The sequence below is a fragment of the Quercus robur genome, chromosome 2 (genome assembly GCF_932294415.1).
Source record: "Quercus robur chromosome 2, dhQueRobu3.1, whole genome shotgun sequence".
Taxonomy (NCBI): Eukaryota; Viridiplantae; Streptophyta; class Magnoliopsida; order Fagales; family Fagaceae; genus Quercus; species Quercus robur.
The window spans coordinates 13,410,129-13,434,071 of NC_065535.1; the positions used below are offsets into that span (position 1 = coordinate 13,410,129).

Here is a 23,943-nt window from a genome sequence, read left to right on the forward strand (position 1 = left end):
TTTTAGGGGAGCTTTAAAGAGTGAGTTTGCTAAGAGGGAGGAAAAATATGGTCTATTGATGCATGCCCTATTCCTGCCGTGTTTTCTCTCTTCTTTTTACTACTTTCTTTCTTTCTCTCCGTTCCTTTTTTACTCTTAGTTTCTAACTACTATCTTGTTATGAGTTGTTTTCTCACTTAGGTCTTTTCCCTTTTGGATCCCCCTCTCCCTAGGTGCCTCTCCCTCTAAGTGCCTTTCCTAGGTGCTTACTACTTTTTTACCATGGGTTCCCCCCACCCCCACCTTCAGTGCTTCCCCCCTTCATCCATGGCTATCTCTTCCTTTTATAGTGAGCTAATTCAATGAGATTTATCCCTTTTACCCCTAGGGCTTCACAATTGTTTTGGCTTGTTATGGGCATTCCTTCAAAACTACCCACCAACCCATTGGTTTCTCAGCCACTACCTCTACTCAGAATACGTTTGATGCACCATTACTCATTTCGTGACAAAATTTCATTTTGTTTGTTCGTTCGTTCTTGCTGTATGCCTCTACCTTTTGGTTCAAATGGATAAAGATTGGGCTACCTCACTACCTAACTCTATGATATACATTAGATGGTCTCAACTATCTACTACTTCTTTTGGGTAAGATACCATCCCAGCAGGGTATATTCCCAAAAGAAGTTAGGGCTGGAAACCAAATATAGACTCATTTTCCCCCACCACCAAACCACACCCTCTGAATCCCCTTGACCGTGGGCCCACCTCCCTTATGTTGGCTGGACACAGGTTGGTGGAGCTCCGGCCCTTGTGTGCTTGCTCCAGTATCTTCTGTTTTTGTTTTCTTTCATTCCCACGCCATTTCTGCTGTAGTAAATTAGTTTTATTTCGTTCTACTGCGTGTTTTTGTCTTATTTCTTCATGCGTTTCCTGCTGTGTTTGTCATTTCCTTTGGTTTGGCTTTTCTTTCATTCACGCAATTCCTACTACTGACACTTTCTGTTGTTCCTTGTTTCTTTTCATCATGCTTTTTCATATTAGTTTTCATACCTATCTTTTTATACAAAATGATTTGGGCCTTTGTGGGCCAAATAATGTTGACTAGATCAAAAGGGTCTCGGGGCCAATTTGTCCATCTATCGAAGCCATTATGCTGATATGCTGAGGAACTGTATTCTGCGACAGATTTGTAATCTATTGCAGATATGCGTTTTGCTGTAAATCGCTTTCCCTTGCACTTTTTTCTCTGGACCTTTCTTGCTCTTCGGTCTTCTTGGTAGGTCTTTGAGCCTTGCTTTTCATTGGGCTTTCTTCCTCATGGGTTTTTGAATACAAATTCGCAAAAATAGGCATCAACAAAGTGAAAATACAATTTCACCACTTAAAATCATATTTTCAAAACACAATTTTATATAAAAGAGACAAAATCACCAAATAGTATCAAATCAATGCCAATTTAAATAGTTATTATTGAAAAATATTTTGCTCCACTAAAAGTATTCGAAACACACTCGTACAAACGTACTTAATATCAATTAATAACTACTATAAAATGAGACTTAAACTTTTAACAAATTCAATATTGAATTACACTATAAAACAAGATTTTTAACAAATCCAATATTGGATTACAAATTTTTTTTTTAACCTTCTTACTCACAAAATATTAAGATACGAAAACTTAACTCCATACTTACAAATCCAATATTTAAATTCCATGTCTTTCGTACTTAAAATTACATGCAAAACATAAATTTACAAATTTCGTACTTAAAAATTACATGCAAAACATAAATTTACAAATCAAATAGCCAACAATGAGATTTTCAAAATATTAACAATAACAATAAAACCTTAATCCCAAATATTTTAGGGTCAAACTATAAATTTCAACAGCCTAGATCAACCACATGTAATCTATTACTCCATTCTATTTTATCCAAAGATATACTCTATTATTTTCTTAATTGACAAGTCCTTTTATTTTTGCTACTTATAAATTTATAATGTTATTCTTGGTCTTCCTTTCTACCCCTTTTTGCTCCCTCAACTTGAATCAACTCATCCTTTTTTATCAATGCATTAGCGGCTCTCCTCTAAACATGAGGAAACCAGCTCAAGTGACTGCCCCTTGTATTTTCATTAAAGAAGGTCTCCCATCTTTTTAAAGCAATTTCCTTCATTTAGAATCCTACCTTTATAGTTGTTGTATTTTCATTTTCACGTATCCATCGAAAAGAGTTACAACAGGTGTAACAATCCTAACCACACCTTTCTGTTAGATCCATACTACATCCATATCACATACAACATATACATGCAACCCTCAAGTGTTTAAAGCATTTTGTTTCCTAATAAGAGGAAAGCATTAATTCAACAACAAAAACTCTCCAAACAACAATGAAAGAATGCCCTAATCAGTCAAAAAGGAAAATTACAACTGTTCAAGCATCTCACCTAAGTCTATGACAAAAAAGGTTTGCCTCAAATGGCAGCAAATCTAAACTATTAGTCTACAACACTAGAATGTCAGTATGTCCTACAATTAAGTATTAGTACAGACCCGAAACAGAACTAACAAAAAGATTAAAATAAAATAAAATAAACATAGATAGGAAAAGGCATCCATCACTTGAGAAATTTGCATTGTGCTCTTGGAAGCCCATTCAGTGCCTCATGCAGCTGCCTGGATCGGCCCATTAGGTCTAAAGCCACGACCCCTTCCACGATACCCCCCCCTCCCACGACCACGACCTACAATAGATCAATTACATCACATTAAACAAAGTAAACAGATCATTAAATGAACAGACAGATAAAATTAAAGACCAGTTTCATTTGCCATTCTACCAAAATGATCCATGCATGCAGGTCATTGAATATGATCCAAAGTCTCTTGGGTTCTAAATGATAAACCCATTGAACAAAGTGAACCAGATGCAACTCACTCTTCCTCTTACATTAGATTTGTTAAAACAGTCTCTGGCTTGATCAATTATGCTTGCAGGAAAAATTGACGAATTCTTAATGTTCAACAAAGAGTGAAGAAAATTCTATAGTTCATTATATAATCATAGTTTGTAAACTCATCTGAACAGAATATCAAGCATCAAGACATCACACATTATTAGTCAAATTACAAGAAAGAGAAGGTAAGTGAATGCATCTAATATATTTTCTCTTTCATCAAATAGCTTTTGGAAGTTCTCAGCATCAGTTTAAAGTTAAAGGTTGAAGTTTTAAAGGTCATTTTTCTCTTCATTAGACACCACAGATTTTCCTCTTGATATCAACTATTTATCATGCATCACCTAATCAATTCCCAACACATTTTAGAGATGCTTATCGAGTTTATATCTTACGGGGAACATAGTTGAGTTTAGGAGTGTTCAGGCCAGTGATTGTCAGAATAATGAACCAGTAAGGAAACTGATCAAGTCCACTCCCAACGATTTTATAAAGGACTACGCCCAGAACACCAGTGGTCCACCTACAGGCACCTATCTCAACTTACACCCAGAGTGTTAAATAAATAAGTTAAAAAAGGTACCGCGGCCTTGAGGAAGTGCATCCCGATTGTATCCTCCATCTTGCTGAATATCAACCTGAGGTCCATTGTATCCTCCCCTTCCACGACCACGGAAACCACGTCCTCTCCCACGACCCCTACCTCTAGGATTTCCCCTACTGCGGTCCCAGCCTCCATCCTCATAATCAGCTGTCATAAACCCATTCCCTGAAATAAAAGAAAATGAATGATATGTAACAGCCATATCAGAAAAAAAAATATATATATCATTGTCCTGCCACAAATACTTGATGTTTCAGTACACTGATATCAGGACTAGTAACAAATATCTAGCAATTAGAATATAGTATATAATGTGTGGTTTAGTTATAATTTGGAGATATCAATATCTAATATTCTACTATCCATTTAAATGACCTATTTGAAAGTTGAAACAATTCTCTCCTGAACCTAAACAAAATCAGTCTCTACCAATTCCCCAGGAGTAGCAAAAAGGTAAATTTATTTCAAAAGTGAATCATGCAAATAGATCTTATATAGAACACACCTCTAGCCCTTGGCCTTCCTCTGCCACCACGGCCCCGACCTCGACCATTGGGTGAGCCCTCTGCAACGCAAAACCAAATTGAACTCAAATACAATAATTTTAGAAAAATAAATAGATTGATCATGAGGTGAAACTACCTCCTTCATAATCGAACTCGACAGATGCCTTCACCTGGTCAGCAGGTAATGGAGGCTGGTACCTGAGGTGAGCATAAATTTCATAAGCAATGATAAATCACTGCAATTTCCTAAATGACAAAGGATTTTTTTACAAATTCCTTGGGTGTAAAGGGAAAAAGACTACTAAAGACTGTTCTAGGTATAAGCTCAACTTCCTCCTTTAACAGTGTTTCTTTCAAATACTCAGTCAAAGCACTCCAACTAAGGACAACACAGATTTGCTATCCTATGTCTAGTGATAAAACTCAATAATATCTTTATACTTTTCCTTTCCTCTTTGATTGAGATAAAAAACCAACAACTATATGACTATCAAGCTTATAGAGTTTAAACCTTAAATCAATCATATAATAAACTATAAAAACATTGAGGTTAGAACTGAATTGAGTTGATCAAACAAATTTCAAAAACTAGACAATGAGTTCAAGCTCATACAGCACCTCTACCCATGGTCCCACCCTAAAAATAAGGGACCAGAATCCACTGCATTTACTTTGAAATAGAGAGACCATTTTATGTGAATATTTGGTATTTCAATTATCAAAAAGTGTAATAATGGAATAGAGGATGAGGTCGTGGGTTCAAGGCCCACTGGGTGGGTTTGTAGCTTAGCAATAAATAAAAAAATCTGGGGCAACATCATTTAAAATCATTTATCTTTCCTTGTCAGGTGAAATGAGATTTTAAACGATGTGGAACAATGTACACCTTTAGATTTACAAAAAATCATATCCTCATCATTAAATGAAGAGGATCCTTTTCCAAGAATGATAAAGAAGATGGTGCGAATGTGGGTTCAACCCATTAGCTGCATGCATCAGCATAACTTACTTATATATAAATAGAGATAAGAAAATACAACTAGCCCGCACATGAGAGACAGCAGTCTCCAATAATGGTACCAGAGGATATGGGCATTTCTCAAAGTCAATATCAAATTTCATTTACAACTAAACATAAGAGGGTTTTAAAAAAAATCAACCTGATTTCATGACCAGTAAAAATAGAATTTTAAAAACAAAGGAATCTTTTTAACAAGATAAGGTGTCAAATCAGTACTGTAAAGAAAACAGATGCAACCTGAAACCTTAGTGGAAGTCACTACACAGTTTGTAATCTATCCATCCGCATCCTAAAATGTGCATCATTTTTACTTATAATAAGTTAAACTAAGTTTTAGTTTTATAAAACTGGTATAATGATCAACAGAGTACATCTTCTTTGACAATTTTATATTAAAAGCAACAAGGCTTGCCCAAAACATAACAAAAAACATGTTCATTTATACAATAACAGTTTAGAAAGATTTGCCTTCATTGAGAAATTGGATAACCCAGCTTTTATTCAAAATCAAGTACCTACTCAAATTCTGACCTGTGTGAGTTATAAGTGCCTAAGGCCTATCACAACCACACCGTAGTATACGATAAGTGAAAAGTATAATACCATTCTACATACTGATGCAATCCACATGTAACCATCAAAACATATGATCATCTAGCACTAACAATGCCACAAACTTATCATAGAAAACACTTCACGAATTTCATGAACATCCTTAATAGCTGTAAGATTTTTTGGAACACTTCTAATTTATATCTTTCAAGTAAATCCATATAATTTCATCAAAACATATTGTCACAAAAAACTAACAACTCCAGCTACTTTACATCAGTAATAGGAGGCATTGAGTAACAAGTGAAAACTCACCCAACAGCAGACGTATTCAGCTCGTTCTTTGAAAGGGTTATTGTTATCATTGATACATGCCTTGTGGTTTCCAATCTGTGACAAAAATTAAAGAATAAAGTCGTCGTAATGTTTATAATCATAAATAAACATCATGAAATTTGGATATAACTCAAGCTCCACTTACGGAAGCAGGCCTTCCTCTAGAGGCTCCCATGTATCAGTTATGTCCGTGGATCCAATTGAAGTGATCTGATGAAGACCAACAATTCTTCTCTGCATAAAAATTAAAAAATACCCAATTGTCAAAAACACTTTGAGGGAATCAAAAAATGTCAAATTCTCAGTCCACTGATATGCAAAGGGTAAACAGAACCTTGATAAGCTCCACAATTGTCACAGTCTTGTTGATTGCTCTTCCCATAGCCTTGAATACAATTTCATTCGAGCCTTTCTCATCCTAAAAAATGAAAAAAAAAAAAAGGGGTGGGGGGGGGGGGGGCGAATAGAAAATATCAGCCAAGAAAAATAAATTCAGAGCAGAAAAAAAATTACACTCCAACTTAATCAAAAAGATTGCCTATTATAAAATTCACCTATGCTAATTCCTGAAAACTTTGTTCTTATCCAATCCATAACTAGGGATTCTTAGCAAAATAAGCGTTCCCAAAATAAATATTGAATAATAAAGTGACCTATTGCAGGACCATTGAAGCAGAAAATAACTTCATCAAAATGACTGCTTAATATAAAATTCACCTATGCTAATTCCTGAAAATTTTGTTCTAATCCAATCCAAGAATAGGGATTCTTAGCAAAACAAACATTCCCTCAAAAAATATTGAACAATAAGGTGACCTATTGCAGGAACATTGAATATATAAACACATAAATAGATACAAATATATCTTAAGGACACATATTCTCAAACAAGTTAAAAGATGTATTGCATTTCAATTTTCTAGAATATGATTTTCTCTCTCTCTCTTTTTCTGCTTTAATAATCTCACATCAATTATAGAAAAAATAATTATCAGCAAATTTTTGGGACCACAAAACACAAGTTCATCACCAAAACCCTAACCAAACCCTTTTACAAGCTATCCAAAGTCAAAAAAAAAAAAAAAAACAAAACAAAACAAAAAAATCCAAACAACAAAACAGTCTCTACAAAACTCTAATAAATTATAGCATAACCAAAAGAAACAAAAATCAACACTACCATGCAGAAAATAAAAAACAGAGAGAGAGAGAGAGAAATACGTGAAGGAGACTCATGGCATAGGTGATATAATTGCGCATCCTTCCCTGACTGGTAATCCGAATCTCATTCTCATCAATCGGAGTATCTGCTTTCGGCTTCTCCACCCTCTGGTACCGATCCATCTTCTCCACCATCCAAAAAAAAAAAAATTTCAAAAAAAATCACATCAAAACCATGCATCAAACAAAAAATATATATGCATACATAAAAACATCACAACAGAAAACTCACCTGAAATTTTTTTTTTTTTTTCAAAAACGAAAATAGAAAAAAGAGGAGTGGTTTTGGGAGAGAGGAGAAAAACTAGGGCTAGGGTTTTGGATAAGAGTTAGAATGGATCTGGTGGACTATCTGGTCTTACCGTTGTTTGTTCGCAAGGATAAAGTTTTGCTCCACAAAAATGAAAAAGAAAGAGAGAGCCCTCTTCTACGGCTTCGTTTCTTCTTTTACGCCCTAATTCCCTCTATTCCCATCTCTCCTATATATATATCCCACAATATTCCAAAACTGCCCTAACAAACTCTTTTTCTGGTCCAACTTGTAATTTTTTTCTCCCTTCTTCAACAAGTTCTAGCGGTCCAACTAAATTTCTATTTTATGTTTTTTTTTTCTTTTCTTTTTTTAATTTAAAAGTTATCCTATCCAGACTTAAGCTGTGGGTACCGATCTCCTTGTCCACGAAGGTCCAAGTCCAACAAATAAACGTGAGTTTAAATTGGGGAAAATGATATGATTGGAACTTGCTCACGTGCTAAAATGTGGGTGGTGAAATAAAAGTGACGGTTTCACGATTTCATCACTCGCGATTTGCTATGTGAGCAAATTATGATAAAATTTGTGATCTTAATATTACTCTTAAATTAGTTCAACTAAAAAAATTGTCCAATAATAGATCTAGATAATTAGTATTTTAAGTTTGATAATAAGAGTAATTATAGAAGTTAAAATTGTTTTATTGTATCTAGTTTGATAATAATAGTTATCTTATCCCGACACAGAACTCTTGAAGACGTGAATTTCAGTTAGTTCAGTTGACTTTTGTTGTTCAATGAGGGATTTAGTCTAATGATAAAAGTAATTATAGGAGATAAAATAAAATGTTATTATATGCATTAAAAAAAATGAAATGATGGATTTATAAAGTTATTGACTCATTTTATAGAATAAATAAATATGATGCCTTAGGTTGTTATGATCAGATTGTGTTTTTATCATATTTCTAATTAATTGATTCTAAAAATTCTGTTTCTCAAAAAAAAAAATTCTAAAAATTACAAAATTTGCTAATTAATTTTTAAAATAGTTAATTTATTCTAGATGAACCAATTTTAGGTTTTTCCTAATATCAAGAGTTGGAAAATAAAGTTAGAAGATAATGTAATTTGATTTTAACCTACTCTTTTTTTTTTTTTTTAAGAAAGAAAATGAATTTCATTAATCAGAAAAGTTAGCCGCAATTGACCAATAAGATAGCATCCACAGATAGAGAGGGGCTGTTTTACTCTTTTTCTTCCTTATTTTTAACCCATTATGCCAGAAGGCCTAGCCCACAAATTGCTAGCTGTATTTTGCTGTTAATGGGTACGAGCCTAAGAACTGTTTGGGACATTTCCAACCTGACAAATGGTTAAACAAATAGTTAAACAAATCCCAAATGGTCTTTCCTCACTTAATTCTAAACAGGGAGACTAGGGGTGTTTGGTACTATTGTTTAAACAATAATTTTCAGTATTTAAATAATATTATACGTTTTTTTACACATTTTTTCAACCATATTTATTTCCACAAAACAACAACAACGTTACTAGAAATTTCTTACCAAACAGACTCTAGAAAATTAGTTCCTTGGAGAAAATTTTCTCAAATTCACATGCAATAATCAAATGATCATCCAGCATACTTTTATTCATATGATTTTATTTTTTTTAATATAATTTCAACCTATAGCGATCAAAGTTAGGTGACATGTTTAAATCTCGTGATTTAATAATAATCTATAAATTGATCTTGTGATTTAGACCTTACACTTGTTAATCTACTTATGTGGAGGCATTATTACCATTAAATGAAGTTGTAATTGACTTGAACATCAAGTACCAAAGCACTGATGTCAATGCACCAGATTCTGTTAGCACATTATGAAGTTATGAAGAGAAAGCTTTGGCTGTTACAACTTACAAACTCCGGATTGGAACAATGCAAAAGTTTTATTTTGACTCACCTACTTCTATTCTACTTTATTCTCAAGAAAAAAAAAGGTTCTATTCTATTTTATCTATCTAATTGTTCTAACAGATTCATCTTTCCCCAACCTCATTAGTGAAGAGTGGAAGTAGTGAGATCTTTTGGAGGAGAGGTGAGGGATGAACTTATTTTCATTGGTTTATTTTGTTTAAAATTTAAATTGAGTAAAATATGAATTTACCTTAAATGAAGAGTAAGGTTTTAAAAAACTACACCGCAATGAAAATATGCTTGATTTTAAGCTAAAACAAATGGGCCCTAAAGCATGAAATGGGTGTTGAATAAGAGCTTTATTCATTGAATTTGATCACTACTCACTAGTTCACTATCAACCCTAAATATGAATAAGCTTGATTTTCACTCATGCTTATTTAGGATGAGTTTGGTTCAACTTTTTGTCTTTTGGGCTTTTTGAAAGAGTGGCTGTAAGGACACAATTTAGGGCCTAAGCCTAAATATGTATGGAGTCTTGGTTCAAGAGGCCCAACACAATGAATTTGTAGAGAATGGGTTGAAGAGCTAGGGACTAATGAGTTGTACAGCGGCAAGTCTTGAATGACAGTTAAGCACAAATAAGACATATTGATATCAATGGACTTTAAGTCTGAGGAGGCTATAATTGTGTATGATGATTACAATTGGATATTGAGACAACTTAGGTTTCTACAGTGTTCTCTCCCTCTATTTCCCGATCCCTATCTCATGGGGATCTCTCACATTATATAGCCCTCTTCGAGCCATCTTAATCCTACACTTATTAATCATCTGAATTCCCACTTGAGTGCCCGTCCCATCAGACACCCCCCTTTAGCCTTCTGTGAATTGTGGTAGCCAAGGCAACATTGTTCAGAGGTCCCCTCCACATAAATGCGGCCAGAAAAGTAGCTGCAATGCATTTAATGCGGTGGTAGCAGCTTTTCTTTTGATATTTTGTGTGTTTCCTTCTTCCTCGTATGTTTATATGGCACACTCCTATCACTAGGGCCTTCTAATTTTTAGAGTTACGCATTTGAGCTACATCGATCGCATCTGAGGAGGTATTCCTCCTCGGATCATCTTTCATGCATTTTCTGTTTATGAGACTTTAATTGGGAGTCTCTTTTACAACCATTTGTCTCTCCTCAGACTTGTCAATTGTCCTGGGTGAAGCTCAAAGGCCACTATATGATTTTGGGCCTTTGTCCCTACAATAGCTCCTCAAAATTCCAATTTTTCCCTTTTATCCGGTGAGAAAAAGAGGGATTTTGATATTTAAGGGATAAGTCCTACCAATTCTTTGATTTACACGTGTGGGAGCACAGTTTCACGCGCCTCATAATTGTTATTGATGCTTCATAGCCCATGAGGCGTCATTAATTACTCCAGGCGGCTCTATGTCCCCCGCATTCAACGGTGAGACGCTAATCCAACAGCAGACATTCCCTTAGCATTTTGAGCATAAGTACTCCCATTTATTCTCCCCCTCTATATAAAGCTCTGAGGGAAATCATTTTCCTCTTTTCTTCAGAAAAATCTTCAAGTGTTCCAGAGAACTTCAGCGCCTCGTCTCACAAAACATTCTAAGTTCCTGAGTCTCCATAGCCATTTCTTGTAAGGATTCCCTGCAAATCTTTCTGAAAGTTTAAGAGATTTATTTTACGTGTTCTCGTAAGTCTTTCATTTCTTTATATTCTTCTTCTTCTTCTTTTTTTCTCCTCGGCCTTTTTTCTTTTATAAGCCTTTCTCTCTGTCACTTCCGGTCACCTAGATCGGTAGGTTCAAGTACCTAGTAGATTCGCCGGCCGGTATGGAGGGTTTTAGGGCCAGGTACCATATCCCACAAGGAGTGGGTTTAGAATATTGCCCTTCGGACCAAATACTAACTAACAGAGAAACGGGCCAGGTTGCCATTCCTATGATCGCTTTCATAGAGGGAGGAATGATGCTCCCTATGGGTAGGATAACTAGAGATTACTTGCTTAACCATAGGCTAACCCCCTACCAATGCGCCGCTAATATGTTCCGAGTTTTAGGGTGCGTAGATGCTTTGAATGACCAGATGAACCTCGACCTCACATGGCACAATGTTGCTTACTTGTACAAGTGCCACTGCCTTTCCGGGGCGTATTACCTCAAATCTCGATCTGACGAGGTGAGGCTGATATCTTGCCTTCCTAAGTCCAACAAATGCTTGAAGGATGATTATCTGGTCGTTTCCAAGGACTGGCATGACGGTTTTCACTGTCCAGTTAGAGTAGGAACACCAGGTGGGGTATTCTAGGATCAGGTCCCTCGGTGGGGATCTTAGTCTTCTAAGCTTTCCCTCTACTTGTTTTAGTTGTTTGTTCTCTCGGATTAACCATAACCTCCTTTTTGGATGTTTTGCAATCAAAGCACACGTCACCCTGAGGATCAGTCTAGTCAACGTTCAAGCTTTTAACTACCTCCTAAGGTCGGAGATTTTTGTGAGCGAAGACGAGCAGTTGCAGGTCGCTCACCTCATTTTGGACTACGAGCCACTGTCCCGTATTTTCCAGGACGTGGGCTAGGCAATAAGGGTATGGAGTTCTAGATTGGCCTGAATTAACGTTTCCAAGCCGAGATTCCTAGCTCGGAGAGACTTGCTACCAGTCCAATCGCCCGCTCAACGTGTTCCCCAAGGGGTAGCCGCTCTAGGGGAATAGATTGATTCTACACACTCATCCCTCGAAACTGAGATCGATCACTTCCGCTTTAACGAAGAGGGTGAAGTGCCAACAAGGCCAGTGGAGCTCTCAGACTCTGACTCAGTTCTTGATCGATTCTCTACGGCACATTCTCCGAGATTGATAGTTGCTCGAATTAACATCAGCCAAGAGATTGAAGAGGAAGGCATGGATTTGAAGCCGAGATCTAGTTTAAAGGTAATATGGCCAATAGGAACAAAGGGCAATCCTCCAAGGATGCCCCTAACGTACAAGTTCCTGTCAGCCTCCCTCCTCCTTCCCTTCCTCCTCCCACTGACCCCAGGTTGCAGGCCAATCTGAACCTGAGGAGAAAAAGGCCAGTTGATGACTTAGAGGAGGGTGAGGTCGGGCCTTAGAAGGCTAAATTGCAGAAGAAGGGCAAGGAGCCTAAAGACAAAAAGATTAAGTCAATAAACAGCCGAGACGAGGTTGTAGTTTGAAGGGGGCAGCGCACTTGGTCTCCTAGGATTGACTTGGCCGCGACACTTTAGGATTCCTAGCTGGGACAGGCGACATACCTCACCGAGAATTTGCAGCAGCCGCTTCTCCTATCCCGTGACATGGATGGGCTCAGCAATACAAGACAGCCAGACCTCTTCATGTCGTTGAAGAGGGACCTTGCAATGGTAAACCAAAAACCTTTCATCATTCAAATTCCAGATTCTATGTTAATTTACTTGTTGCCCATGTTTTGATGATCCTTCCACTACCTTTATGTAGGTGACTTAGCAAATCTACGTGGCCGAGGAATAGGTTAAGAACTCTCACGAGGAGGTGAACGCTGAGGTTTAGGCCTGGCTTGCGGTTGAAAAAGTTGCTGGAGCCCTTAGGCAAGAGAAGGAGAGCTTGGCCGATAGGGTCAAGGAGGCTATCCAAGTCCAAGACAGCACCATGGCAGGCCTTAAGACCACGAAGAAGCAGGTCGAGGACATGCGCCAGAAGCTACATATAACAGAAATAAACCTGGCCACCGAGAAGCAAGTGGTTTTAGACCTCAAGACGTAGCTGCAACAAGCCAAGGACGCGGCTCGGGTGGCTAAGGAAGCAGCTGAGTGGTGAAGGCCTTTTATGAATGTGGGGTGTGTGACACTGAGACCAGGCTGACTAAAAAGGTGGCTGTGATTTGCAGGGACTACTGAACCGAGTCCTGGGGAGTGGCAATGGATCGAGTGGGAGTACCTGTAGACTTTGAGCTTAGAAGGGCTAAGAATATCTTTTTCCCAAAGGATATTTGAGAGATTCCTGACTCGGACTCTCCTACCGAGAATCTCCTTCCCACCCAGGCCACCCTTCCTGACACCGACGTTCCTAGGGGGGAAGGAGTGGACAAGAAGGCTCAGCCACCAAAAAAGGACAAGCCATCTGAGGGCTCATTCACAATCAGAGATGTCATCTCGCAGGCTAAGGACACTGAATCTAAGTCCAAAGCTAAAGGAGCTCGCTCTGAGACTATTGACCCTGAGAAAAATCCGCCTAAAGACAAAGTCTAGAATTATAGATGTAGGATTTTCCTTTGTTATTTCACTATTGTTTTTCATTTCTGTGGCTTTTACCACCGCTTGTAATATGAATTTTATTTAAGTTAATGAATGAACTTCTTTTCTATTTTTTGGGTTTTTATTTTCATTGCTTTCAACTTTATTGTCGTTCATTATTCGCATTCCAAGAGATCTAACTAAGTGTGAACAAGATAAGGATAATTTCCCTTGAGCCTATGGTCCGAGGAGTCATGCAAGACTTAGGTTTTGTTTAATACTTGAACAAATGTCTGGAGTAATTAATTTCCCCTAAACTTGTGGTCCGAGTAGCCATGCAGGACTTAGGTTCTGTTTAATACTTGAATAAATGTCAAATAAGAAGCACGAAGGCTTTGTACAATAAAAGAATTTATCGAGAAAGGAAACTTTCATTAATAATAGTACATCTTCAGGTTGTTTACATTCCAAGGGCGTGGTATTACATGCTCATCTAAATCTTCTAGAAAATATGCCCCAATGCCAGCCACTGAGGTGATACAATATGGTCCTTTCCAATTTGGCCTAAGCTTTCCCCATGCTGGATTTTTTGCTGTGCCCAGAACTTCCCTCAACACTAAGTCCCCAGGCACTAGTGGCCTTGGCTTTACTTTAGCATCATAACCTTGCTTAAACTTGTGTTGGTAGTAGACTAGTTGGACCATTGCCCTTTCCCTTTTTTCTTCGATAAGGTCTAAGCTTTTTTCTAGCAGCTCATTGTTACTGCTCGGGCAAAATGAGCTGGTTTTTAGCGTTGGAAAGCTCATTTCTAGAGGAATAACAGCCTCGGTCCTGTAAGTCATTGAAAAGGGGGGTTTCTCCTATTGATCTGCGGGGTGTGGTCTGATACGTCCACAGGACATGCGGCAGTTCTTCTACACATCTTCCCTTTGCATCGTATAACCTCTTCTTAAGTCTGTTCACTATGACCTTGTTAATAGCCTCGGCTTACCTGTTCTTCTGAGGATATGCTGGGGTAGAATATCTATTCGTAATTCCCAATTCGCAACAGTACCTTCTGAAAGCCTTACTATCGAACTGAAGGCCATTGTTTGAGATTAAGGTGTGAGGGACTCTGAATTGGGTAACAATGTTTTTCTAAATGAACTTTTTGGCGTCCACATCTCTGATATTCGCTAAAGATTCAGTTTCAACCCATTTAGTGAAATAATCAGTGCCGACGAGCAGATACCTTTTGCTCCCTACTACCTTGGGAAAGGGCCCGACAATATCCAAGCTCCACTGAGCGAATGGCCAAGGGCTGGATAGTAGATTGAGGTTCCCTCCCAATTGATGTATGTTTGGTGCAAACCTCTAACACTGGTCACACTTCTTCACGTATTCGTGTGCTTCTTTCTGCATGTTCGGCCACCAGTAGCCTTGGGTGATGGACCTATGAGATAAGGACCCGCCTCCCGTGTGGCTTCCATAAATCCCTTCGTGTAACTCCTCCAGGATTAGTTCTGAGGCCTCAGGGTGTACGCAGAGTAAGTATGGTCCAGAAAAATAGCGTTTATACAACTTCTAGTCCTTGAATAGCCAGAACCGAGAAGCGTTTCTTTGTATCTTGTTAGCTTCGGTCTTCTCTTTGGGCAGAATATCTTCCTTTAGAAACAGTACTAGAGGGTCCATCCAGCCATGTCCCACTCTGACATGGACATGGATTACTCCTCTCTTTGCCACTATGGTTTTGTATAAATCTTCCACAAGGATGACTCGGGGCAAACTTTGAGCCGAGGAGGTGGCAAGCGTTGCCAAGGAGTCAGCATATGTGTTTCCACTTCTAGGGATATGCAGTAAGCTAAAAGAATTGAAGTGTGATTGTAGGCATTTAGCTTAGTCTAAGTAGTCTTGCATTCTTTCGTCTCTTACTTCTAACTCCCCATTTACTTGGTCAACAACCAGTCTAGAGTCCAAGAACATGTTTCTACTCTTCCGCCTGGTTTCTGAACCATGGACATTCCCTCCAGGAGGGCTTCATATTCAGCTTTATTATTTGTGGCCGAGAAACCTAGTCTTAGTGAATTTTCGATGGTAATCCTTTCAAGGGAAATCAGAACTAGCCCCACTCCGGAGCCCCTTGGTTAACTGCCCCATCAATGTATATTTTCCAGCATGTGGGCTCTTGTAGAGAGATTGCGCCAACTGATTTTCCATCCATGCCTTACGCCCCTGCTTCTTTTTCTAACGAGGGTTTAGCAAATTCGGCTACCAGATCTACGAGGACTTGGCCCTTGACGGAGGTACGAGGCATGTACTTAATGTCAAAAGCCCCTAGGATCGTGCCCTACTTAGCGACTCCTTGTGTAATCAGTACTACAGAGTATGGACCTGAGCGGAAACTGGGTTAGAAAAATAACTATGTGTGCCAGGAAGTAATGGGGAAGTTTTCGTGTGGCTTGAACCATTGCTAGGATGGCCTTTTCTAATGGTAGTTAGTGGTCTCGGCTTCATGCAATGATTTGCTCACGTAGTAGACTAGTCGTTGGACGTTGTTGTCCATTCGAATTAACACTAGGCTTACTGCATGAGGGGCCACGACAATGTAGGCAAACAAGACTTCATCGGTTTCGGGGCTAGACATGATTGGTGGTTGAGACAGATATTCTTTAAGTTGCTGGAAGGCCAAAGCACATTTTTCGGTCCATTCAAATCCCTTCCATTTATTCAACAAGAAGAAGAAGGGTCTACACCAATCTGCCGACTAAGAAATAAATCGGTTTAAGGCAGCAATCATGCTGGTAAGCTTTTGGACCTCCTTAGGGTTCCGTGGTGGCTACAAGCTGTTTACAGCCCTGATTTGATCAAGACTGACCTCGATCCCCCTGTGGATCACCATGTAGCCTAAGAATTTTCCTGATCCTACCCCAAATGAACATTTGGACGAGTTGAGGCGTAGTTAGTGTCTTCTCAGGATTTCAAAAGTGTTCCCAAGGTCTCTCATGTGCTCGGACACTACCTTTCTTTTTATCACCATGTCATCTATATAAATTTCAATACTCTTACCCAACTGTGGCCCAAACAAATTGCCAGCTGTATTTTGCTGTTAATGGGTACGGGCCTAAGAACTGTTTGGGACATTTCCAACCCGACAAATGGTTAAACAAATAGTTAAACAAATCCCAAATGGTCTTTCCCCACTCAACTCTAAATAGGGGGACTAGGGGAGTGTTTGATACTATTGTTTAAACAACAGTTTTCAGTATTTAAACAATATTATATGTATTTTTATACATTTTTTCACCCACCTGTATTTCCACAAAACAACAACAACGTTACTAAAAATCTCTTACCAAACGGGCTCTAAAAATTTAGGATTCAAGATTTTCCTTGGAGAAAAATTTCTCAAATTCACAGGCAATAATCAAATGATCATCCAGCATACTTTTATTCATATGATTTCTTTTCTTTTTTTTTTTATGTAGTTTCAACCTATAGCGTTAAAAGTTATGTAACAGGTTTAAATCTCATGATTTAATAATAATAATCTATAAATTGATCTTGTGATTTAGACCTTACACTTGTTAATCTACTTATGTGGAGGCATTATTACCATTAAATGAAGTTGTAATTGACTTGAACATCAAGTACCAAAACACTGATGTCAATGCACCAGATTCTGTTGGCACATTATGAAGTTATGAAGAGAAAGCTTTGGCTGTTACAACTTACAAACTCCGGATTGGAACAATGCAAAAGTTTTATTTTGACTCACCTACTTCTATTCTACTTTATTCTCAAGGAAAAAAAAGAAAAAAAAAGAAGAAGAAGAAGTTCTATTCTATTTTATCTATCTAATTGTTCTAACAGATTCATCTTTCCCCAACCTCATAGCGAAGAGTGGAAGTAGTGAGATCTTTTGGAGGAGAGGTGAGGGATGAACTTATTTTCATTGGTTTATTTTGTTTAAAAATTAAATTGAGTAAAATATGAATTTACCTTAAATGAAGAGTAAGGTTTTAAAAAACTACACCGCAATGAAAATAAGCTTGATTATAAGCTAAAACAAATGGGCCCTAAAGCATGAAATGGGTGTCGAATAGGAGCTTTATTCATTGAATTTGATCACTACTCACTAGTTCACTATCAACCCTAACTATGAATAAGCTTGATTTTCACTCATGTTTATTTAGGATGAGTTTGGTTCAACTTTTTGCCTTTTGGGCTTTTTGAAAAAGTGGCGATTTACTATTGCTACACAGGAAATGCGACACAAAAACTCACTTTTTCATGTTTACAAGATTGAAAAGCTCGATTTTAGAATTTAACCAAACGCACTATGGTTACAGTTTCAAGAGGCACTTATCACCAATCACAATACAAAACATACAAATTACAGAAGCAAAATGCATCCAAATTCTTTGTTGTTATTAAGAAAGAAAAAAAACCCTTTATTGCATGATTATTGGAGCAGCTAGCCTAGCATACAGAGCTTAGTGCTACAGCCTGCCGGCAAGGTGCTGACTCTTTCTACTTTCCATACAGTTTGAGCAAAGTGAGATCAGTCAAAGCCAAATCATAAGAATAAACGCCCCTTGCTGCCTTGTGCACCAATCAATGTATCAATTGTGCTTTTCCATCCTTTGAAGTCTATAGTGGAGCCATTATCATGCAATAGAAATCCATTAACAAAGAAAAAAGGTGTCCCATATACCCCTCTGGAGGTGGAATACTGCATTTCAAAAGACATTTCAAATTATGGTTATCATAGAAATGATATATATTAAAGAGTAGAATGAATAAAATGGAATGAACAAGATGTGAATTTGTTGGTTGCAGCAACGATTGTATTATAGATGATGTTTCGCGAAAATGAGAAATTATTGTATAAAGCTAACAAAACTTCACATAATGGAACCATATCTATGATCCCACTTCCTAGAAATTGTTTGAGCTTTTCATAAGAAATCTATCACAGCTAGTGACCAGCGACATTCAGTCATTTATAGCAGTATTGCAGCAATATAAGATATTACACCAATTTGAAAATGAAACCGATTGTCTTACCTTGAATGAAATTCTTGTTTTGAGATCAGTTTTTGTGTCATTGAAGCCAGATTTAATAACACTATAATAGGAGCTCCCAACTACTTCTGTAGCAAACTTCACAATCTCCTCTACGATGACAGCTCTAGACAAGTTCCGAGTTTGGGCAGTGTAAAATTTCTCCTGTTTATGGTAGGCAACAAGTTTAGTCTTTGAATAAAATGAATGACTGCAACTGACAAGAAAAAATTGAATTTGCCTAATTAGTAATTACTAGCAGCAAGAGCGGTTGTTATTTATTAAAACAGTAAGAGAGACACGCCAAATCACAATAAGTAACATCCAGTGTTTCAAAAGAAATTTAACTAGGAAAAACTTTGGCTTTCACATTTTCATTCACATGGAACAGCATCTAATTTCCAAATAGACGAGGGAGGCCAGCAGCATCTTAATGATTGGTCCATGCAAGAGGTGTCTCACGACTCTCACTATCAGTCCAACTAACGGGTGAAATAGATTGAGATCAACCAACCTTGAAGCCATCGTGAGATCTTATAAAGCAGAACAAAAAGCTAAAGAAACAAAGGGGGAGCATAAATTCATAGAATTTAATTGCTAATTGATGTTTCATAGAAAATTAACTGCTGACAGAGTACACACAGTGGAGATCTCAAAGACTTATCAAAAAGGGAGGGAGAGAGAAAGATCAAAGGATCAATTGAGAAGATATCTAGGAATGAGAAATAGGAATACCAACACATCTACTAGCAGCGTCCCACAAACTGCTAGAATGCTAATCATGTGACAGATTGTGCTAAAATTAACAACCAAAATAACTTAACATTAAATATAGATCATGTCTTTCAGAAATATACTGTAAAGTTGATTGGATGTGAAACTGAAAAACACTCAAATATATGAGCAGCAGAGAGCAGGATGGTGGAGTTACTCTTCAATTCTTAAATGTTATATCTCAATACAGAAAAATTCAAATGATGTTTTAAAATAAGAAAAGTTCAAATGAAGTTTTGGAATAAGAGAAGGATATACCGTAGATCGTGGAAATCCTAACCTGATACTTGAAGAAGTGCTCCAACAAGGGGAAAGTAGCAGATGTATTCAAGTTGTTTACAATATGCAAGGCACGAGATGCAACAAACGCATTGTCATGGTAACTGCAATTTCCGGAAAGAAGATCAATAATTACGTTAAGAGCAGACAAGGTTCATCATATTTCTGAAACGATAACTAAGTTGTTCATGTTCAAAATTAAAGCAGTTATTTACGCCTATAATCGAACAAAGTCTTTTCTTGGTTGTATAGAGCAACATACTACATGAAAAAAGGTCATGCCCAATGCATAAACTCCCACTTTTGCAAAGTCTGGAAGAGGTAATGATAGGCAGTTTTATACCCAATTTTATTTGGAAAGGTTGATTCCTAGAGCAACATACTACATATAATAAGAAAAATAACAACCTTGATGTTGTTTAGGCATTGGGCTCATACATCATAACATGATCATATAATCACAATGCATAGATTATCTTTAATGCACAAATGATTTCAGTTATTGCCAATTGACAGTGTTTGGCTTCTTCTTCTATGTTTATTTCTTTGGCAGTACAGTAGTTTTGCTTTGTGATGACTTATCTGATGTTCTGAACCCGAAGTGAAAAGTAAATTTGCGCAAGTAACATACATGGTAAGAATCTTTTCAAAGCGACACTTAAGTAGTTAAGCTCTATGCACAATCAAGCTAAGGACCTGGGCAAGTGGAATTCAGCAGAGGCAATCAAAGAGACAGATATCCATGGTTGAATTTCTAAACTGGAAAATGAGAAAATTTTTGTGTGATTGTTGGTTATAACTTATAACCATGACAAAACAGACTAAAAAAAAAAACTGTTCAAAAACTGGCAGCTACTAGTAATAACCTAATTAGACCTCAGAAAAACCCAAATTTAGAAAAGGGTCATACATTCATTGTAAATTGTGACTCCATATCAGACAACATTCATTGTAAATTGTGACTCCTAATCAGACAGACTGATGTAGGAGCATCTTATATTCAATCTTAAGATGTTAAGAAGTCAATCAAGTGGCTGCAAATTGATTGAGAAAAATCCTTTTGAAGTTTACAGCCAAGACTAGTGGAAAATAGCAAAGCAGTTATGCAGCTTGGAAGAGTCTTATATGTTCAGTGGTTACTTAGTTACACAATCCTTGTTTCCAAACAATGGGCTTCAGGCAGTTAGTTACAAGGGTGGCAGCCACTCTAATCTATTATAACAGATTCTCATTATCTAGTTTGTTATTTGGAATAGCATTAACCAATATTAGTTTGACACTTGGCAAGCTCCCTAGTGGCTGCCAATTCCTAACAACATGTATAAATACTGTTAGGACTCCATTTTTGTAATCAGTTTTTCGGAGTTAATAAAAATTGAAGCCTTTGTGTGCTTTTCTCGAGGAACTTAGTGTTCTTGTAGAAGTGCCTATCCACCTACTAAATGCTATCAGCGATCCATATTGCTAACTAAACCCAAAGTAGAATAGCCTACACACTTCCCAGCACCACAGACATTCAGAATCTCCAGAATTAATTGATAGTGGCGTTGATTTAGGATACATTTTTAGAAAATTTTAATTAGAGAAGAAAAAAGCAACAGTTTTTTTTTTTTTTTTTTAATAACTTTTTTATATTTGTTATAAAAATAGTATCAAAACTTTCCTGAAGTAGGGCGTTAACAAGGACCTATTTTTTATTGAAAAATGTTAATGAATGTCTTATGGGCATTAGTTTATGAACTATTTTTAAAAACATTATATGAAAAAATGACTAATAATATGGTTTATTAACAATTGCCCTAAGGCCACCGATTTATAACATTTTGGATAAATTTGCAAATTACACCACTAAAGTTTGGGATTATTTGGATTTGTTTCAGAATTTGAATTTTACCTCTAAAGTTTGGGTTGTTTGGATTTTAAATCCTAACATTTCAAAATTTGTATTTTACCCCTAATTAAGGGTGTTTGGATTTTAATCCCTAAAATTTGGGGTGTAAAATCTAAATACCCTCAAAATTAAGGAGTAAAATTCAAATTCTGAACCTTCATAATATAAAATCCAAACACCAATTTGAGGAGTAAAATCCAAATTCTAAACATCAGATGTAAAATCTAAATACCCCCAAACTTCAAGAATAAAATTTAAATTCTAAAATTTCCGGATATAAAATCCAATCATTCCAACTTTTATGACGTAGTTTGCAATATTAAACATTTTTTATTATTATTAGTTCTCCCGTTTTTTTGCTGAAATTATTAGTTCTCCCGTTAAAAGATATCAGAATAAAAGAATTCTCTCTTCAATACAGAATATTCGCCCACGTCATGAATTTATGACAAAGACTTCTCTTTTACTTTACTTTTGCAGCTGAATCAAGTTCCCATTTATTGAAGCACATTGAACATTCATCCAAATTCCAGAAAATAAATAATTATGTATCATCTGTACTAGTTATCAATATATGAAATTGAAAAAACCAAAAGGCAATCTAATTCAGAGAAAGAAAAAAAAAAAAACGAAGAATTGAGAGAGAGAGAGAGAAATTAGATACTGACGGTAATGGGAGGAGGTGAACGACGAGCCAAGTGTGAGAGCCAAAGTAGTGAAGAGCTTTTTTGAGTGGTGGCCATGAGTCCCTACTATCGGGGCAGACTGGATCATAGAACGCTTCGATTATGATTGTGTCCGAGTTGACCTGGTGGTTCTTGTAAACGAACCCATCAGTCCTCGCAGGTGGTAAGGTTTGTGCGCCAACGTTGACAACGTAGAATACCAAGAACATGAAAAAAGATAAAGCCGATGGCAATAGCACAGTCTTGTGATTGTGGCTCTCCATTGTTTTCCTTTTTGTGGTCTTTGCTGTTCTGGGTGTTCCTTAGTACTGTCGGATATAACTAATGACTCAGACCTGTATGTCTACGTTTGTACATTTGTATATTAAAAAACAGATGTCTACCTTATTTGTATATTTAAAAAAATGTCTACATTCGATGAACTATATTTAGCTATGCTTGGATTTTTTTTTTTTTTTTTTCCTTATTATTTTCCAAAATAAGTACATTTTGATTTTTTTTTTAATCCTTTAAATAGATTGAACAGAAAATTTGTTCAACCAACTTTTTGTTTCAAATGACTATATTTAGCTATGCTTGGATTTTTTTTTTCCTTATTATTTTCCAAAATAAGTACATTTTGATTTTTTTTAATCCTTTAAATAGATTGAACAGAAAATTTGTTCAACCAACTTTTTGTTTCAAATGATTGTAATTGTGGACCATCTATCTGTACTGTTCACAGCTATCGATATGTACCGAGCTTAGGACACGTTTATTAAAACGGACCCTTTCTGCCCTGCTTACTAACCGGGCACTTAGCTCGTCCCTTAGATGGGCTTGGCCCAAGCTCACAGCTTGACCGAACATCTCCTATTATGTCGAGATCAATAAATAATGCATTAGGGGAATCCGCCAGCCGAGTACCAATTGGCGCTTGGTACAAGTTCCAAGAAAGTCATGCCAATTACAAACAACGGGTCTCATCTGGTCAATAATATAACTTAGAAGGACCCACCAACATGGGAAACACTCTCTTCTCATCATGACAATCCCACTAAGGGAAGCCTATAAATAAAGATCGATGGGTGAGAGAGAAGGGGTTGGAAAAATTGGGAAAGAGAAACACGAGAGTAGAGAGGATAAATACTTTACGAGAAGAAAGAGGTCAAGTCCAGATTTCATAAAAAAGGGGGCAAATACACTGTGATGTTCTCGGGATGTGTAGGGATTTGAGAAATGAAGCAAGATAAAGGAAAACATTCATATGTTTCCTATATAAACTACATCGCCATCTTTGAGGCCTCCCATTGTCAGATATTCTTAACCCATAATACAAGTTAATAGGGAGGGGGGGTTTCAACCCAAAACCTTCGTTCCATCTGATTGAGCCACCACAGTAACTAAAATACAAATAATTAGTTAGAGGACAAAACTTAAATACAGTACCTTAGGTGTTGTTCCTTAAGTTCGTCTCTTAAGATTTAGTCATGTGACTACCTAAATAAAAAATACACTTCCAACCAATGAGAAAAAATCCACACATGGTAGAATCTTAATAGAGGAACTTAAAAAATAGCATCTAAGTACTGTACCTAAGTCTTGCCCTTAGTTAGAACATTCGCATAAGATTGGGCGAAATTAGGATTTTATGAATGGGGGCCAAAATTATAACAAA

At 36.9% G+C, this 23,943-nt stretch overlaps 2 protein-coding genes across 3 annotated transcripts; both read right to left on the reverse strand.

Annotated features, from left to right (window-relative positions):
- Positions 1-2,368: 2,368 nt before the first annotated feature.
- LOC126712462 (uncharacterized) lies at positions 2,369-7,718 on the reverse strand. 2 transcript variants are annotated; one of them, XM_050411789.1, is made up of 9 exons: positions 7,551-7,718; positions 7,189-7,311; positions 6,302-6,385; positions 6,113-6,201; positions 5,947-6,021; positions 4,195-4,256; positions 4,058-4,117; positions 3,532-3,717; positions 2,369-2,735 (listed from the first exon to the last, which is right to left on the reverse strand). In XM_050411789.1, exons 2-9 carry the CDS (start codon positions 7,309-7,311, stop codon positions 2,656-2,658), a joined length of 759 nt encoding a protein of 252 aa, XP_050267746.1. In that variant the 5' UTR covers positions 7,551-7,718; the 3' UTR covers positions 2,369-2,655. The 2 variants fall into 2 exon arrangements, with proteins under 2 accessions (XP_050267746.1, XP_050267747.1); XM_050411790.1 differs by having other exon boundaries at positions 7,421-7,658.
- A 10,173-nt stretch (positions 7,719-17,891) lies between these two features.
- LOC126712463 (uncharacterized) lies at positions 17,892-22,633 on the reverse strand. Its single transcript, XM_050411791.1, has 4 exons — positions 22,269-22,633; positions 19,711-19,813; positions 18,660-18,821; positions 17,892-18,324 (listed from the first exon to the last, which is right to left on the reverse strand). The coding sequence occupies exons 1-4, from the start codon at positions 22,547-22,549 to the stop codon at positions 18,169-18,171; spliced, it is 702 nt and encodes a 233-aa protein (XP_050267748.1). The 5' UTR covers positions 22,550-22,633; the 3' UTR covers positions 17,892-18,168.
- Positions 22,634-23,943: the final 1,310 nt, after the last annotated feature.

Bases quoted from the DNA above. Each gene is read 5' to 3' on its own strand.
- LOC126712462 (XM_050411789.1), bottom strand. From the start codon at position 7,311: ATGGATCGGTACCAGAGGGTGGAGAAGCCGAAAGCAGATACTCCGATT. The intron at 3,718-4,057 runs GTGTGTTCTATA...CTTTTATTTCAG, and splicing joins AGGAAGGCCAAGGGCTAGAG to GGAATGGGTTTATGACAGCT. The intron at 2,736-3,531 runs GTACCTTTTTTA...GATCTATTGTAG, and splicing joins TGCACTTCCTCAAGGCCGCG to GTCGTGGTCGTGGGAGGGGG.
- LOC126712463 (XM_050411791.1), bottom strand. From the start codon at position 22,549: ATGGAGAGCCACAATCACAAGACTGTGCTATTGCCATCGGCTTTATCT. The intron at 19,814-22,268 runs GTCAGTATCTAA...CGGAAATTGCAG, and splicing joins GTTCACCTCCTCCCATTACC to TTACCATGACAATGCGTTTG. The intron at 18,325-18,659 runs GTAAGACAATCG...TTTGAAATGCAG, and splicing joins AAACAAGAATTTCATTCAAG to TATTCCACCTCCAGAGGGGT.